The sequence below is a fragment of the Phascolarctos cinereus genome, unplaced genomic scaffold, assembly GCF_003287225.1.
Source record: "Phascolarctos cinereus isolate Bilbo 61053 unplaced genomic scaffold, phaCin_HiC Scaffold_5;HRSCAF=322, whole genome shotgun sequence".
NCBI classification, from domain to species: Eukaryota; Metazoa; Chordata; class Mammalia; order Diprotodontia; family Phascolarctidae; genus Phascolarctos; species Phascolarctos cinereus.
Window position 1 is genome coordinate 297,830,071 of NW_027555958.1, and position 17,138 is coordinate 297,847,208.

The 17,138-nt window shown below is 46.0% G+C and overlaps 1 protein-coding gene and 2 long non-coding RNA genes across 6 annotated transcripts in view; 2 read left to right on the plus strand and 1 right to left on the minus strand.

Annotated features, from left to right (window-relative positions):
- The first annotated feature begins 7,645 nt into the window (after window positions 1–7,645).
- HOXB13 (homeobox B13) lies at window positions 7,646–9,644 on the plus strand. The gene is made up of 2 exons (XM_020997291.1): window positions 7,646–8,246; window positions 9,391–9,644. The coding sequence occupies exons 1-2, from the start codon at window positions 7,646–7,648 to the stop codon at window positions 9,642–9,644; spliced, it is 855 nt and encodes a 284-aa protein (XP_020852950.1).
- Window positions 9,645–9,918: 274 nt separating this feature from the next.
- LOC110215823 (uncharacterized) lies at window positions 9,919–14,200 on the minus strand. 4 transcript variants are annotated; one of them, XR_002326619.2, is made up of 4 exons: window positions 14,064–14,200; window positions 12,728–12,951; window positions 12,127–12,236; window positions 9,919–11,438 (listed from the first exon to the last, which is right to left on the minus strand). It is a non-coding gene; the product is annotated as an uncharacterized LOC110215823 (long non-coding RNA). The 4 variants fall into 4 exon arrangements; XR_002326618.2 differs by having other exon boundaries at window positions 13,800–14,199; XR_002326622.2 differs by having other exon boundaries at window positions 12,728–12,877; window positions 14,064–14,190.
- Window positions 14,180–17,138, plus strand: part of LOC144457744 (uncharacterized) — an 81,049-nt gene continuing 78,090 nt past the window's right edge. The window contains exons 1-2 of the long non-coding RNA XR_013487202.1: window positions 14,180–14,254; window positions 14,828–14,955. This is a non-coding gene — a long non-coding RNA (uncharacterized LOC144457744). The remainder of the gene's footprint in view (window positions 14,255–14,827; window positions 14,956–17,138) is intronic.

Below are 17,138 nucleotides of genomic sequence, written 5' to 3' on the forward strand. Positions count from 1 at the left end.
TTTGTATGGGGCAGGCAGGAGAATAAATCAAAGCCTCATTTATGAGAAATAGGGGTGAAGAGAATTTTCCAGAGGAAAGCACTGGCAGAGTTTCATAGATAAGCAATGTAGATGCAGTGGGGACTGAATTATCAGGAAAAGCCACATCTCATAACTCCACTGAATAATTTCCTACTGAGTAATAGAACAGTGTTGACCTAGATAATGGCACTCTAGGACTTGAGCTGAGGGATGGTAGATGCAGATTTTTGAGGTCTACTTGACCTCAAAGAGGATTCACATTTCTTATCTTGAGTTAGATTCTTCAGAGAAAATTGGGAGAGAAGCTCAAAATATCCTATCTGGAATTGGTTAATCTACAAATAGCACAAAACTGAAGGGGAACCATCCAGCAATGAAAGAAGAAAGGAAGGAAGCTTTGTTTGTTTTTAAAGAATTTTTCTGCTGGATTTCAGAAGATGAATTCAGATCTTTGGTGGTGGTGGGGTTACCTAGGGCTAGATCCTTTAGAAGAAGAGAACAAGGGGGAATCATGGATAGGATGAGAGGAATAAAAGTCATAGACAATGGTTCCTTCCTCCCCCGATCAGAATATAGGTTATTTCCCCACTTCTCCCCTATTTTCTGTTTCTTTGAAAATGGTGATATATAAAGGTTGAACTTTTTTTTTCTATAAGGATATGGTGGAATCTGGAGAGGAAACCAACGAGAATAGAAAATGTCATTTCTTCCTGGGAAGACATTTTGGGATTTCCCTGCTTTGTTAAAGACAAAAAGAATGGAAAATTGAGAAGATGATCCCAAGAATCTGAGCAATTCCATCCCAAAGCACCGCGATTTACACCCTTTGTCCGGAAGCTTTATTGATTTCAAGTCAAAAGGCTTTGCTTTGGGCTTGAATGATCTGGGTCACAGCTCTCGTTCTCCACTTGATTTACTTGGAAAGTGTATACTCAAACTCTATCTTTGACCAAGTTTACATTCTAGAGGTGGACAGTGGAGAGCATTTATCAAGATAAACACCCTGTGGTGGAAGAGCTGAGATGTGCGGGTTCAGGGAGGTTAGAAGTATTGAATGATATGAATCTCGTTCCTGAATCCGATTTAATGTAAAATTGCTTCATTTCCTCTCGCACCTGAGGCAGCCTGGACTAGGCTTTCCGCTGACCCAGGAGAGAAATGGAAGGAGATAAACAAGGAAAGCGGAGCAGGGGAAACTACGGCCTGCAGCGAGAGCAGGGGAGATAGCTGTAGGTCCCTCTATCCCTCGATATGAACTGAAAACCCATTCCCTTTCCCCAGCTAATTCCCCTCAGTCTAGAAGCCTAATTTGAATATTCCTCTTCGGACCAGACCTACACATTGCACTTAGGATGCGACAGCCGGAGGGATAATCACCCCCCAAAATTCCGGGCCCATTTCCTAAGACTGTTATTAAGGTGAACTACGTTGTGATTTTAAGCCTGGTACAAACCTATTCACCCGAAATCAACCTGCAGAAGTTTTATCCTGAATTCTCTGTGCTGAAACCCTGGGTCCCCCTCCCCTCCCCGTGTTATTACCCTATTGGGTACCCCAGTTCTGCTCCTAAGCTTTGTATTTTATTAAATAAATCATTGTGTCTTATTTCGACTGGATTCGCAGGGAGCCCTCTCTCATCCAGTAAAGAGCTCTTTGCAAACCTTAAATCGCAGTATTAATAACAACTTCCCTAATACCCGCCTCTCTCCAATTCTGGTTTCCTCCAGATTGGCGACCGCTCTCCACAGCCACCCCTCCTCCCACTCCCACCTCCCTCACCCTCTCACAACTACCTTCTTTGCCCAAACCCTCTCCAAGCTAAATCTATGCTGGTTAAACCGGAATAATCCCGGCAAGAGCAGGTTTGGGATTTTTTTTTTTTGCTCTAATTGGGGGGGATAGGGAGGTGGAGGGGATTCTGGCCCCAGTGTTCCGGAACCTGGCCCAGCTTCTCTCCACCTCCTTCCTCTAAGATTCTCGCCGAGCCCAGGGTCTGGGAAGGGGACGGGGGCAAGACCTGTGGAAGGATGGGGAGGAAGGGATGTGTGTGTGGGGGTGTGGAACTCTCCTTCACTCTTCCCGTTCACACGTGGCAGGAAAATGTGACGAGGGCTTTGTCAGCCTCCTCCCGAGCGACCGTCCCCTGAGTGACCGAAAAGGACACGTTGCCTCATGAGTGTGTTTGGAGCTCAGTCCCCTGTCCCCTGGCCAGGCCTCTCCATTCCCCAAACAAAGAGGCAGGGCTGCGGAGCTCTCAGCTCCTACAGACTGCAGCCGGGGCTGGGGAGTAGGTCTCATTCCAGGCTCCTACTTACCCGGGGGCTGTCCCAAGCTTTGCTAGGAGAATCTGGAGGATGGAGCTCTGGTGTTCCTCCTTCTTCTTCTAGTTTCCTCTCTTGGGTTTTTGCCTTAATTTTTCTGACCCCCTGCTTCGTCCTTTTTCTAGTTAGGATCCCAGCGTGCGTGCCTTTGCCTGATGCGATCCAACTTTAGGGTATCGATGGACCAGTCTGGAAACCTGATGGCCGCAGTTTGTGCACCTAGGCCAAGAGGCTCTCGGGGAAGGGGTTGGAGAAGAGCTGACACGCTGTTCCTTTCAGAGATTTCGGAAATTTCCAGGACAGGTATTAGAGACTCGGGAACGCATCCAAACTTTCTGTAACCGATAATCAAGTTCCCTTCGTGGCCCCTGAAAACTGCAGACAGTTCAGTCCCTGGACTGGACTGGCCAGACCTTTGCAGCCAGCTTGTGGAAAGGAGGGTTTTCTCGATTAAGAAAAAAAAACTCTGGCTCGGTCCATGTGCCCTAGGTGGATGGACAGAACTAAAAGAATCGTAGGTCTCCGGGGATAGTAAACTAATCAACCTTAGTTTTTGAGGAATTGAAGATTGGCACAAATATGAACTTTCTGGGCTGGGCCTCTAGAGAAGACCCAGTTCCGAATCAGGTAGGAGCTGAGTGGAGGTTTGGCAGGCAAATGTTTGGGCCCCCGTGGGGCGCCAGGGCAGGGCTTCGGGTATTTGTTTTTTCACTTCCTGTAATAACAATGGAAAGTTGCAAAAGCAATTCAGAAGAAAAGAAGATCAAGGGAAGAAAGAGGAAAGAGAGCTGAAGACAAGAAGGAAGAGAGGAGGAAAGATGGGGAAAATGTCAGAGAAATATAATAGAGGAAAGATAGATACAAAGAAGGAAACAAAGGAAGAACTGGAAAGATGAAGAAAGAAAACAAAAGAAGAAACTTTAAGAGGGAGGAAGAAAATTAAAAAGAAATAAAGGAAAGGAGAGAGAGAGAGTCCTTCAAAAGCCAGTTGGGCAGTTTTCATAAAACTTCAAAATGTAGAAGTCTCACAATCTTAAGTCCCTTTCAACATCAGTTTGGAGAAAGTAGCATCAGAAAGTCTCAGTAGAGGACCAGTCATTACTAGAAAGAATTAGTGGCATCACATTACTCTCATCAAAATGACTGCTTCCTTCCTTTTGCAGGCAACCTTTATTGGGGCACCACTCCTAGAATTATAGCTACCCCAACTGCCCCACAGGCAACAGCAGTGTCAAAGAATTGAATTGGTTTTCCAAAAATGAAAACAAAATAAGAAAAGGTGCTCAGTGATTTTTCTCTCCATGTTTTTTTTTTCCTGGTCAATTTCATGAAACCAAATTAGAAGTGTATTGTACTTTACATTAAGGTGTCAACTCTTGGTGGCTGGAATCCCCCCCCCCCCCCAGCGTCTGCTGCTGTTCAAAGGCAGGATAGTAAAGGTCACAGGTGGTATATGGGGCTGGGATGAATGGAGCTCTGGAGGTAAACAGACTGTTAACTTTCAACTTGGCCTTGACCTTCAAGGGGGTGTCTGGCCCATATGTAAAGGAGTATGGCCAGGCTTTCAAAGCATTTGGCCTCGGTCAGTAAAGTAGGGAGGGGTCTGAGGGCAGGGGGCTAGCCCTTCAGATCTGAGAGACAAAGGAGACTGGAAACATTGTCTGGGTATGTGGGAAGGGAGGAAAAGGCCAGAGGTCTGGGAGTCAAGCCTCTTGGGTTCCAGTCATAGCTCTGCCTCCTAGGACCTTGTGGTATACTGACATCCCGTAGGACTCAATTTCCCCATCTGGGATTAGAAGGTTTAAATCTCATAGAGCCAAGGCTGAAAGAGTACACAATGAAATTAAATTCAATTCGGTTCAATCCTATCCAGTCCAATTCAATAAGCATTTATTAAGTTCCTAAAACATTCCAAGAACTGTGTTAGGCACTGAGGATAAAAAATAAACAAACAAACAAAACAGAGCCACTGTATTGGTTTTCTCTTTAAGCCTCCTGATCTCTTTTAGCCCTCTTTACTCCAACCATTTCTGGAATTATGAAAATGTCATCTCCTCTATGAAATGTGCTAGTCCCATCCCTCTGACCCCACCTACTATCTCTGTAGCTTTACAGAAATAAGTTCCCCTCCCTGGCCACCAGTTCCCTACATTTGATATTTTCCTCCATTAAAAAGTAAGGTCTTTGAGTGAGAACAAGGACTGTGTTTTTGTATTTGTATCGGAATAATTTACTGCAGTGCTTGGCATATAGTAAGTACTCAGTCATGCTTCTTCATCCATCCATCTATCCATCCATCCATCCATCCATCTATCCATCCAGTCAGTCAGCCAGTCAGTTCCCAGTGCACTGAATATTCCCACAGTAAGCAGGTGAGGTGGGTGGCATCTACCAGATAATTCACAAAGTTGAATTCCGTGAGTTCTAGTTATCCAGAACCCAAGAGTACTTGGCATAGATCTGTATGGACTAAAGGAGTAAAGATCATTCAGACTGAAAAGGTGCCCAGAGTGGAGCAGATGAAAGGTTTTGATTGTGGGTCAATCTCCATAACCTCAATTGTAGGATGTATGGGACTGAGAAGGAAGCAGGTGGAATTCTTCTGATGGTGAATTCTATTCCCCATTTGGGGGAGGGGACAGTGACGACTCGTTAAAAACACACTCCTATATACTTGCACATAAACACAAATTTACTAACCTATGTGTAATCACGCATGGGGAAACACAAAAGGAATGGTCTACTGAAAAAGGAACCTGCTTCCTCTTTCCATCAATCTGAGAAACAAAGCATAAGATTCTACTCCTTAGCCAGGATTATCTGTCTCGCCCCAATCCTACTTTTATCTAAAATTTCCCATATTATCCATTCCTTGCCTTCTAGGCACCAATAAATTTTGTCATACCAAAAAAAAAATACACTTATGTTTATTCACACACAAGTACACAGATGCACATGATCACACATTCACAAACACATCTCTTCATGTCTCTTCCTCTTGCAGGATACCCTACCTTCCAATACTCCCTGCCACAAATTATACAGCTTTTTTTCCTCCTAAAAGTTTGGAATTTTTTTCCCATTTGGGTTCATGAAAGCTAATCTTCTGAAAATAGCATAACAATGTCAGGACAAACAGAGAGAATTTCCAAAGAGGCTTTAGATTAAATAATTTTATTTCTGGCTTGAAGAACAAGTAGGGTAAGAACAGAGGGTTTGGTGGCAATAGAAGGAATCCAGAATCTGTGTCTCCATTCTGCCATATAAGGGTGCAGGCCTTCCATTACTGGCATCTTTTCAGCAAGCACTACTTTTTGGCCCCTTTCAAAAGTGTAGGATGCAAATCCACATTTGTAAAACAAGGCTTTTTTTTTTTTTGACTTTCATAGAAGTGCATTGGGAATTTGTAATGAAAGCGGTCATGAATAACTTGCTGAAGCGTGGTTAAAAAATAATCCTGTATTTCCATGTGAAATCCTGAGCTCTGGAGCAAGTTGATGCAGGCTCAGGAGGTTTTCCCCCTTCCCTCCTCCCCCCACCTCATACCATTTTATGATAGAAAACTTTTGGACTTGTGTCCATCCTACTCTGTCTCTTTTTACCTTGGCAAATCCCAAGGGCCAAGTTGACTACTTATGTGTCTTGATATCTATGGCAAGTCTAGGATCCTTTTCATTCAGGTTTCAACCTCCTCCCTTCATAGGGGTTTTGGAGCCTAGTGAGAATAGAAAGCTATTTTATTTCTTTCACAGGCTTAGCTCAGTGTGATAGAGCCCAGGTTTGGGGGCCCCATTGTGAAGTGTGAGTGGGACAAGGAGAGAGGCATAGTCCAAAGGCCAGAATCCTTGGGAGACATTCCAAGTCAAGGCCATTTAGATAAATTTATTTTCTGAACTTTGTGAAACAAATACTCTAAGGTCCCTTCCAACTCTAGATCTGTGATCCCAATATCCTAATTGTTCTCTTATAGACCTAGTTTGGTAGACACTACGTTAAGAGTTGGTACCAATTCAGCTCTAATAGATTCACATTTGATTAGGTCTTTGGCTCTGCCTTTGTCTCTCTCTCTCTCTGTCAGTCTCCCCCTCCTTCCCCTTTCCTGGACTTCCTTGTCTTTTGCTCTTTTTCTGTATCTGTCTCTTTTCCTGTATCTCTCTCTGCCTCTGTTTCTGTCTACCTCTGTCCCTTTCTGCCCATACCTCTGTCTGTTTGTCTGTCTCTTTTCATTGTCTGTCCTTGCCTGTCCTTTGCTTTTTTCCTCTCTCTCTGATTGTGTCTATTTAATGATTTCTATTTTGCCCCTGACATTCCTATGGAAAGGCTTTCTCCATTTTCCTCTGTGGCTTTCTTGAAGCTCTTGTTCTCCCCCAACTCCTTAGCTTCTCTGCCTGACCCCCCACCCCCCAACTCACGTCCTTATGAAGGGTTCGAGGATTGGCATAGGTTTTTCATTGTCTTCGGAGACCTTTAGGAATGGACATTGTTGGAAATGGGAGGTGAGAAGAGTGACCTGGGACTTTCTTTGGCTCGGGGTAGAAAAACCTGGTGATTTGGTATCTGGGATAAGAGGAGCACCTGGTGTAGATAAATGCCTGGGGTGTGTGTGACTCCTCATTAACACCTCCCCTAGGTGTGGGAATCTCCAAAAAAGATGTTAACCCCTCATTCCCCCCAACACCGTACACTCCTACTTACCCCCAAATTATTACAGTTTGAGTACTGCAACGTCCTCCCATACCACCCTGGAAAACTTCCCTATCTCCTCAAGAGATGTATGTCTTTTTTAGGGACCGGTTTTTTTTTTTTAAATCTTTTTGTTAAACCTGCCAAAGCTCGGAAGACGGAGAATCAAGAAGAGGACAAGACAGAGAGGTGGGGCACGGTTTCCTCCCCTTTTCTCCATTGCCTCCTCTTTCTCCCTTTCCCTTTCCCAAGACCCAGAGCTGCGCCTCTCTAAACTGGGTAGCTGGGGGTTGGGTTGGGGAGGGAGACACCCTCCCCTTTCTCTCATGTTGTTTTCAGTGGTAATAAAAGTGAGCTAGGGAGGGTGGGGGTGCAGTATTTTCGCAATTTCTGCCTTCAGGATTTTATTAGTCTTTTTCCCCAAGCAGCAGCCAATCAGCTATAGGGATCTGGGTTCCTGCGTCTCTTACGTCAGGACGGCTGGCCAGAGCTAATGCAGGCGTTTCTTGAGCTGGGAGCGATTTAAAACGCTTTGGATTCCCGGGGCCTGGATGGGGAGTACGAGCTGAGCGCCCCGGATTCCCCACCCACCTCCGCCCCATGAGCTTCCCACCAGCCCCATGGAGTCCGGTGCTTATGCCACCTTGGATGCTGGCAAAGATATCGAAGGCTTGTTGGGAACGGGCGGGTGTCGGAATCTGGTCTCACACTCGCCACTGGCGAGTCACCCTTCAGCGCCTGCTCTACTGCCCACACCCAACTATACCCCCATAGACCTGCCCGGCTCCGGGGAACCTCCAAAGCAGTGTCACCCATGCCCCGGGGTGCCGCAAGGAAGCTCCCCCACATCCGTTCCCTATGGCTACTTTGGTGGAGGCTACTATTCCTGTCGAGTGTCCCGGAGTTCGCTGAAACCATGCACCCAGGCAGCTACCCTGGCTGCCTATCCCACGGAGACCACTGCAGCGGGGGAAGAGTATCCTAGCCGTCCTGCAGAATTTGCCTTTTATCCTGGGTACCCAGGACCCTATCAGCCCGTGGCTAGTTACCTGGACGTGTCGGTGGTGCAAACTCTTGGAGGCCCTGGGGAGCCCCGCCACGACACCCTGTTGCCAGTGGACAGTTACCAGCCCTGGGCCCTCGCCAGCGGTTGGAGTGGCCAGATGTGTTGCCAAGGGGAGCAGAACCAGCCCGGTCATTTCTGGAAGGCTGCATTTGCAGGTAACCTCCGAGACCCAATTTCTTTTTGCTTTCGGGTGTGTGTGTGTGTGTGTGTGTGTGTGTGTGTGTGTGTGTGTGTGTGTGTGTGTGTGTGTGTGGTGGCGGGGAGTGGTGTTGATATCAAGGCAGATTGGAACTGATGAAAGACGGGAGATTCGTAGGACTCGGGAAGGGAAAGGGAGGACTGGCTGCAGTTTATCTTTGGCAGTCTTCCAAAACTGGTTGTTGGGATCAAGTAGAAGTGTCTGTGCTGACAGGGATATGTCCATGGACCCCTAAATATTGAGGGGGCAGAGCCGGAGCCTGAGAAATCTGGCACCACCAGGCTACCACCTCTGGCGCTTTTCCTTTGCAGCTGTCCAGGAGGTCTGAGAGGTCTTTCCTATTGTGTGCGCAGCAATTTGCATGTATGCATATTTGGGAGGGAAGGGGGTGTCTAGTGTGCCCAAGAACTATACTATGCATGAATGTGTAGTCCAGACGTTTTGCGTGGGTCTCTTTGTATGGAAGACAGTTGTAAGTTATTTCTAAACAAAGGCAGACCACGTAGATTGTGACCATGTCAGTGAAATATTTCGCCACCGTGTAGTGGAAACGACAGGTCCCTCACACCCTTTTCGGCTGAATTTTTCACTTTACTCCAGATCGTTTTGGTGTTGTGTAGACACCACCCATGTATGTACCCTCTTTCGGAGGGTAGTTTGTGGAGCATGGCCTGCAGTGAGTGGCTCTGCAGGGAGTCTCTGGGTTTTTGAATATTTCAGATCCTGTTTGGAACCTGTGTATGTGTCTCTGTGGTTATGTGTACGTGGATGTGTGTAGATATGTGGGTGGGTGTGGGTATATGGTCTGTGAGTGTACACACACCTGTGGCCGTACCTACGTGTAAGGGGCTCATGTGTAAGCCTTCTGTTTGTGGTTGTGGCTGTGTGCCTGAGTGTTTTGGGAAGCTTGCAGCGCTATATATGTGAATTTTTTTTTTTGACACACGTAGCTGTTTGAGTGTGCTGTGTTCGTATGATGTGGGTGGGGATGAATTTATGTCGGTGTGCTCATGTGCTAAGACCTAGCAGATGCCCTAGAGGGCCCAGGACCCGCAGTCTGAGTTAAGTATCTCCCTCCTTTACCTCTCCTTCCTCCATAGACTCCTCGGCCCAGCATCCGCCGGACGGCTGTTCTTATCGCCGGGGCCGCAAGAAGCGGATCCCGTACAGCAAGGGTCAGCTGCGGGAGCTGGAGCGGGAGTACGCCGCCAACAAATTCGTCACCAAGGACAAGAGGCGCAAGATCTCGGCGGCCACCAGCCTTTCGGAGAGACAGATCACCATTTGGTTCCAGAACCGCCGGGTCAAGGAGAAGAAGGTCTTAGCTAAGATCAAGACCAACGCCACCCCTTGATGGCGATCTCCTGGCGGGAAGGGAAGCCGTTTCTGGGGGCTCAGGACCCAGCCAGGGGCTGGGGCGAGTCTGGGACCAGTTGGGGACGTGAAGCCCTAGCTAGGCCACGGACTCTGCTATAGAGGTGTCCCCTGGGATCAACCCTGCTTCCCAGAAGTCCAGGGCCTTTTCGATGAATAGGACAGCTGTGATATGTCACTATATATGTAGAAAAAGAGAGAGAGAGAAAGGCCAAGGTTTTCTTTCCTATTTGCCTATATAGTTACACCGGGGGGAAAAGTAAGAATAACAATGACAGAGATTATATTAGTTAAGGTTATAATCATTCTCATATTCTCTGTTTAGCAGTTCCTTAGAGTGCCTTACAAACCACTTTTGATGGATCGAGCCTGATTAATAAATTAATAAATTCCCGAAGACACCCATCCCAATGGTGCCTTCCTCTTCAGACTCAGGTCCAGATGGAAAATTGGGATCTCTCTTCAGGCCTTGTCTACAGTGAGAAAGCAGAGGAACTGGGGACAGGGTGTCCACATTGCAATGACAGTTCCTATTTTTCCAAGGCGAAGGCTAGCCTTCCAGCAACGGAAGTCAATGAAAAAGGGGGTTATCTTCAATAGCACATCCTTTCCACCTTCAGATTATATAGAAAGGCACCCTTAAGAGTTCTCAGACTTGAGTTATCCAAATTCTTCCTTCGGTTTCCTGGAAAACTGGTGTGAGGCAAAGCTAGTTAGCTCTCTGTTCTCCCACTTCTCCTTCCAGGGCTTTGGTAGGCTGGCGATAACGAAATGGAGCTAGAGAAAGAATCTGGACAGTCCAATTTCCCCTGTCTGCCATGTCTGCCTTCAAAGCAAAACCTTAATACCCCACTTTTGCTCAGTTGTCTGGACAGAAAGTTGAGGATTAGGGACTATATGGGACCTGAATGAACTGGATGCGTGTAGCATGGTGTAGACTCCCTTTCTTCCAGGCACAAAGAAGCTGCTAATCCAGAGGGTTTTGGTGAGAGGGCAGCCACCCTCCTCCCCAATTTAGGGCTTCTATGTGCTCTAAGGGGGGGGGGAAGCGGGGGAAGATAAATTAATAAATCAGCCCATTGAGTGCCCTCCCCCTTCGATGGTTGATGGCTCTGAGGCCTCTGGGCTGAGATTTAAGGTGAGTGGAGGTCCTTCTCTTTATAAAGTATCCAGAGGCAAAATTTCCAATTTTTTAATTGGAAAAAAAAAGTGAGGCTGAAGTATGGCTAAAGGAACCCAAATCTGACTTCAGTTCACTTTTGAATTCATCTTTCTTTGTCCTTCTCTCTCCTGGAGCTTAGGGATTCCTCCGTTTGACTTCCACATTTACACCCCACCCCCAGATCTAGCTGACATTTCAGTGACAAGGGCTAAGTAAGATCCGATGTTTGGAGAGCAAAGATCCCACGGAGGGCACTCCCTCCTCTGTGGCTCGCTTTTGTTTAAGGTGTCATTGTTATATAGCATATGCGATATATACTTACAGTAGAAGCCCTCGATGAAACTATAGTATAATGCAAGCTCTATAGAACAGTACATTATAGCAGAGTGTGATAGATCTTAATGGAAATACGGTAGAACACCCCGTTTAATATTACCCGATGAAATAGACTCTATTCCATGACGCCGTCTTTTGAGTTTTGGTCCCTCTTTTTCGAAGCTCAGAGGAGGCAAGTCCGTTAGCATAACTTGGGGGTAGCGGGGATCTAAGCCTGGGAATTTGTTTAGTGTTCAGCCATCCGAACCCAGGGAATCCTAGTCCTGAAGTCAGATTCTGGGAAATAATGAGATGAAGAATTGGGCTAAGAATTAACAGAGAAATCAATTCTGGAGGCTCGGGTAGAAAACTTTTATTACCTTGGGAACTCATTACTTTCTGTTTTCCCTTTTGGATCTGGTTCATTCATCTCTGGCTTTGACTTCCTCCCGCTTCCCTTCCCATCTCATCCCTCCTCACCCAAACAGCAAACCAAATCAACATGTACTATGTGTCCCCTTCCCACGTTTTGTGGTGGAGTGTGAGGAGGAAGGCAGGGGTCCCCAGGGTCTCAGAGCTACAAGTAGGTCATGCTTTCAACTAGCAGCTGCGATTGGACTTCTGTAGAGAGGTTTCTGGAAGTTCGGTAAACTTAAGAAATTAGGAAGGGAATAAGTCGAAGAAGAAGGAAGGGGAAGGAAACCCCAGCTGGTGAAGAGCTAGGGCCAACCAGGCTGCTGCTTTGAATAACTGGGATAGTATGCTAACAAACCTGTTCTCGACTTTGAGGGTGAGGGACCCTTCAGAGCCCGGACTCCCACCTCCTGCCCCCAGAGCAGCGGTTTTAAGTAAGCTCTGTCATCAGCTTTAACAGTTTATAATTCTATAATTTAATTTTTCCGCTTTCAATTGTTAGTAAAGAGCCACAGGAGTAATTTTCTTTGAAGCGGCATCGGGTTATGCAAAGAACAAGCTCTCCCCCTACCGGCTATAATGCGCTACGGCAGTCGATGAATCTTCTGCCACCTTGACTTCCAGCTTGCTTTCGGCTTTAGGGTTCTGGGGTTCGGGAAAGGATCTCCAAAAGGTGGTGACCTGTTGGAGTGCAGGACGGATATCTGAAATCAATTGTACAGAAGCTCCCAAGACCCAATGCATAATCCCGGTAGGCAGATCAATCGATTTAGCTGGTGAGTGGGCTAGTTGAAGACAGCAAGAATGGGGGTTGGAGAGATCTAAAATGGAGAAAGAAAAGGACAGAAAGCCATAGCCCCACCTAAAGAGAGCTCGGGTGCTTCCTCCCCTTCTCAGTCTGTCTTTGTTCTATACATATATCAATAATCTGTGTATTAAAAATTCCCTGTGTGACATGTTCATATGTATAAATACATGATTCATAACCATGACAGCAACAAGAGCATCCCCTTTTAAAAATCAATTTTTCTTTATGCAGATACAACCCTTTTAAATGCAATTCCTTCCTCTGTGTGTGTGCATGCTCCTAGCCTCATAAAGATCGTCCATATTTAATTCTCTCAGTCCCATACGTCTACAAATAGATCAAATGTACTGTGTAACCGCCGTACCTTTGTGTACAAGGGGGAACGAAAGCGAATTTCCCTAGATCTTCGAAAGTGTTTTTACTGCAGAAATTCGAACCGAAAGATTGCCACCGTTATTCCGCGGAGCTGAGAGAAATGATTCTCCCGCACCAAGAGGCAACAGCTGCACGTGACCTTAGCGATAAATGTGTAGACAAAGAATATCTTCAAATAGTAACGAAAATTCACGCAGTGCTGTTTTCTCTGCGCTGTTTTTAAATATTGAAAAATGGGAAATAATGGGGGGGCAGGGAAGAGAAGGGTGTTTAGAAGTTTAATTCAGACACAAACGTATAAAACACAACGGCTCCACTTAAAAATATACCAAGTGACTCGTTGGGAAAAAAAAGAAAGCTATTAAAAATAAAGCCGCCGTTGGCCGCCTAGTCCTGCGATCCCACTGGGTTCAGCATCTCACTGCCGCAGTCTGGCGGCCTTCTGGGAAGGTTATAAAACAGTGGCTTGCGAATAAATGGGGAGGATGGAGCCCAGGCCAGGTTGTTTACTCTGCCCGGTGTCCGGGACCCACAACATTAGTACCACCGAGGCAGAAGAGTTGGTCAGGTAATGAGGGAAAAGGATGGGTACGGCCTCCAAGGGCTGAGTTTGAATCCAGATGCCTCCAGCTGTGTGGAGAGGCACAGTACACTTCGGTCTACTAGCCACCTCTTCGTTGTTCCCTATCTATCCTCTTGGTAAAGCATGGATTTCTGGGGGAGGGGAGGAGCAGGCCTACCCCAAGTCCGTGCAGCAGACCTCTCTGTACATTCTCTGTTTTGACTTTGTCTGTCTTGTTGGTGGGATTGTTCTTTCTTTTGACGCAACTCATTTCTTCCCAAATATTTCCCAATTCCCCATTTTCTGATTTTCCATTAGTTGTGCCTTTCCTCCTTCAAAGCACCACCTCCAAAACACAGAGAATTCTCTGCCTCCATCACCCCTCCCACTGACCCCCTTTTATTAAAGTTTTAGTTAAAGTCTCAAGTGCCAGTACTTAAATGTCTATGGGAATGAATCTCCTTTCCACCGAGGAGAATTCAATAAAAGAGCTCATTACCGTAATCTGTGGAATAAAGCACAACCCATGACTCTGGCGAGGGAGGAAAAAGGAGGATGGTAGGAAGTCAGAAAACGGCACGCATAGGTTTTCTCTTTTCTTTTCTTTTCTTTTCTTTTCTTTTCTTTTCTTTTCTTTTCTTTTCTTTTCTTTTCTTTTCTTTTCTTTTCTTTTCTTTTCTTTTCTTTCTTTCTTTCTTTCTTTCTTCCTTTCTTTTTTTATGTGATTTGTTGTTATTTTAATATATACACGAATTTCACCCACCTGATTCAGTTCCTTTCCGGTTCAGAATAGGAACGGGTCCAGTATGTCCAGTACTCAGACAGACAACCTCTGACCTCCTCACCACTCCGCCACCCCATCCCCCTAGTGGCTTGGCTAGAGGCAGAGAGCGATTTAAAACATCCAATCTTCCTTTCCCAAGCTTCCAGGCTCGAGGTGGAAATACGGCGGAGGTGAGGACTGCCGTGGGGGGCCGGGTCAACTAGGGGAGGGAGAAAGAAAGATAAGAAAATGTTTCAATTAGCTCTCTCTCTAAATTGCCCCGGAAGTGATGGGGCAAGGGGCCCCTCCTGGAATTTTGAAGGTTTTCCACTAAAAGATGTCAGTTTCGGACTTAAGAGATGGGGGAAGGGAGATGAGGCCCAGCCGGGAATGGGGGGGGAGGGGCTTTTGCCATTGAACTTGAAGTTCCTGGCTGGTGGTCTTGACCTTTCTCGCCCTGGCTCTGCGCTGGATGCGGGGTGGGGTGAGTGAGAAACCGCACAAAAGGGGAAAAGTGGATGGTTGGAGGGGAAAAAGTTGTTTCTAGATTGAAAATCTTAGTTGGGCTTTCAGGGTGACGAAATAAGGGATGACGATGGAGAGGAGACTGCAGCCCCAGCCTCAACTTCATTCAGAAAAGGAAAGATTGACTTTCTGGTTGAGGGCTTAGAAATTTTCTGGGTTCTATCTGGGCAGTGGCAGGGTGTATGTGTGTGTAAGGGTGCGGGAAGAAGATTTGGATTATAGATTTACTGCGTCTACAGGCAGGGAAGGATTGAAACTCCACGAAAGATTAGAGGAAGCGTGTGCCAGGAGATCAGAAAACATTCCAGTCACCCTGGAAACAAACTTCAGCCTGGAAACAAACTTCAGCCTCGAAAGGGACTCGGAGGTGAGTATGGAGATGAAATGGTAGAAGTTGAAGAGGACCCAGGAGTCCTGCCGAGGAAAGGACCCACTTGACCTGCCCTGCTATGCCGGCCTCCTCTGGCTTTTGGCAGAGGCCCTCAGCGTTGGCCTATATTTCTTCTGGGCCAGGAACCTCTCCAATTTTCTAGGTCTCGTAGACAAGGCAGAATTAGGAGCCCTTGAAAATCAGCTGGGGAGAAGAATTGAGAAAATGGATGTGAAATAATATTGCTTAGAATGTCAAATTCGTTTGGTGTTTTGGTTGGTTTTCTTGACCTTTTTTTCTTTATTCTTTGTAAATACAGAAGTGGCTTGTTTCGTAGGGAAGGGGGAGACAAAGGAGGAGGAGAAGGGGCATATTTGGAAATAAAGGTGGTATGAAATCAAAGGATAGCGATAATTTTTTTTTAAAGAAAGTTAACACAGGTGAGAAAACCACTTTCCCAAGCGTCTTTCAGTAGAACAGTGGATTTAAGGATTAACTCACTGCTAAAGCTATACTCATTTGGACAGGGCAGGCGGCTTTCTCTAATTAGTAAATAGTAATTAGAGTCTGACTCTTTATCTCTGCTTAAGAACCAGCCCAGCCTAGCAGTTTTCATCCCAGGCTTTTTTCTTTCTTTCTTTCTTTCTTTCTTTCTTTCTTTCTTTCTTTCTTTCTTTCTTTCTTTCTTTCTTTCTTTCTTTCTTTCTTTCTTTCTTTCTTTCTTTCTTTCTTTCTTTCTTTCTTTCTTTCTTTCTTTCTTTTTTCCAATGAAATTTCTTAACCTAGGAGTTCCTTCTGAGACCACTTGGCTGGCCCAGAGGTTCAGTCAGCTGGCAGCCAGGTCCAGGCGGACTAAGGGCTAAGAGAATGTGTGTGCTGACGGGCCTCGGAATGGGAGGAAGGTGGGACCCGGGAGGCTCTTTAGGAAACATAGCCATGTTCTGGGAGACCAGTACAACCTTAGAAGAATGGAAGGCTCATGATAAACACTCATCTTGGGGGCTAATAGAATCCTTTTCGAGGCTACTAGATTTCTTTGCCAGGACACCGATTTTGTTTAGTAGATTCTTTCGTCAAGTGCTCAAAGATCCCACTTCGTTGACACTTTGGAAGCATTTATTCGTTTTTCTCTGGGATAGGGGGTTACCTATCAATTACAAATCATGAAAGTTTCGGGGTTTTTTGCTTTCACTTTCGGGTTGTAAAGACCCGGCGATCTTTGGGAGAAATTGGGAGGAAAAGGTTCGTACGAGACGGGTTATCAAGGGACTGCTCTGCTTCCCTGGAGAGAAAGTTGACAACCCAGGGACTCACTCTCTTTACCTCTCTCCATCCCCTCCTTCTGTGGGGTTTCTCCGAAATACTTCTTTCCTTAGGAGCCTTTGGTGCCTCAAGGCTATTCGCTCTTCATCCGCTTTTGTTTTTAACACGGGCCCAACTTATTCCAGAAACCAAAGCTTCTCATTATAAAGCGCTTTTCTTTCAAACATCCTGGGAACTGACTAATGCAAATATTATTATCACCCTTATTCTGCAGATCAAGAAACTGAGGCTCAGAGAAACTGACCTTTTGGCACCCAGTTCCCGTGGTCGGAGTAGTTTTAAGGCTCTGGGTTGTCGATGACTTAGTGGCTCTATGTAAATACACTCGTAGGAGAATTCTCGTTTATTAATTTCCTGGATGAGTCCTTGTACAGATATGTGTGTTGTACACGAATATACATTCTTTCCACTACACACACAACTGCTCCCAACCGCCTACAAATGCAGTCATTTATGCTCTGTAGACACAGTGATCTGCAAAGGATTGCCCACGAACTATTCATCTGTGGCAGCAAGTATAAGTATGTATATGTAGGTTAGTTACCAAATTCTAGCCCCCACTAACCTTCCCATTCATTTGCTGTGCGCGAACACAAAGGCATAGCTAGGCATGTGCTCACCTACACACGGCTCGTCGAAGTTAGACCCACTCCCACCTTATTCCTCTCGAATACACCCACCCAGCACTTTACCCTTTCATACAGGCATTCAGGCCACCACACACACACACACACACACACACACACACACTTACACACACGCACGCACGCACTCACATACACATGCCACATATGAGGCTCATACATTAATTAATAAACATTTATATCTCTGCATCCTTGCACACCTCTGGAAATTAA

What these genes read in the sequence shown, in the direction of transcription:
- HOXB13 (XM_020997291.1), top strand. Translation starts at nt 7,646, where the DNA reads ATGGAGTCCGGTGCTTATGCCACCTTGGATGCTGGCAAAGATATCGAA. An exon ending in CTGGAAGGCTGCATTTGCAG is followed by an intron (nt 8,247 to 9,390) that starts GTAACCTCCGAG and finishes CTTCCTCCATAG; the next exon opens with ACTCCTCGGCCCAGCATCCG.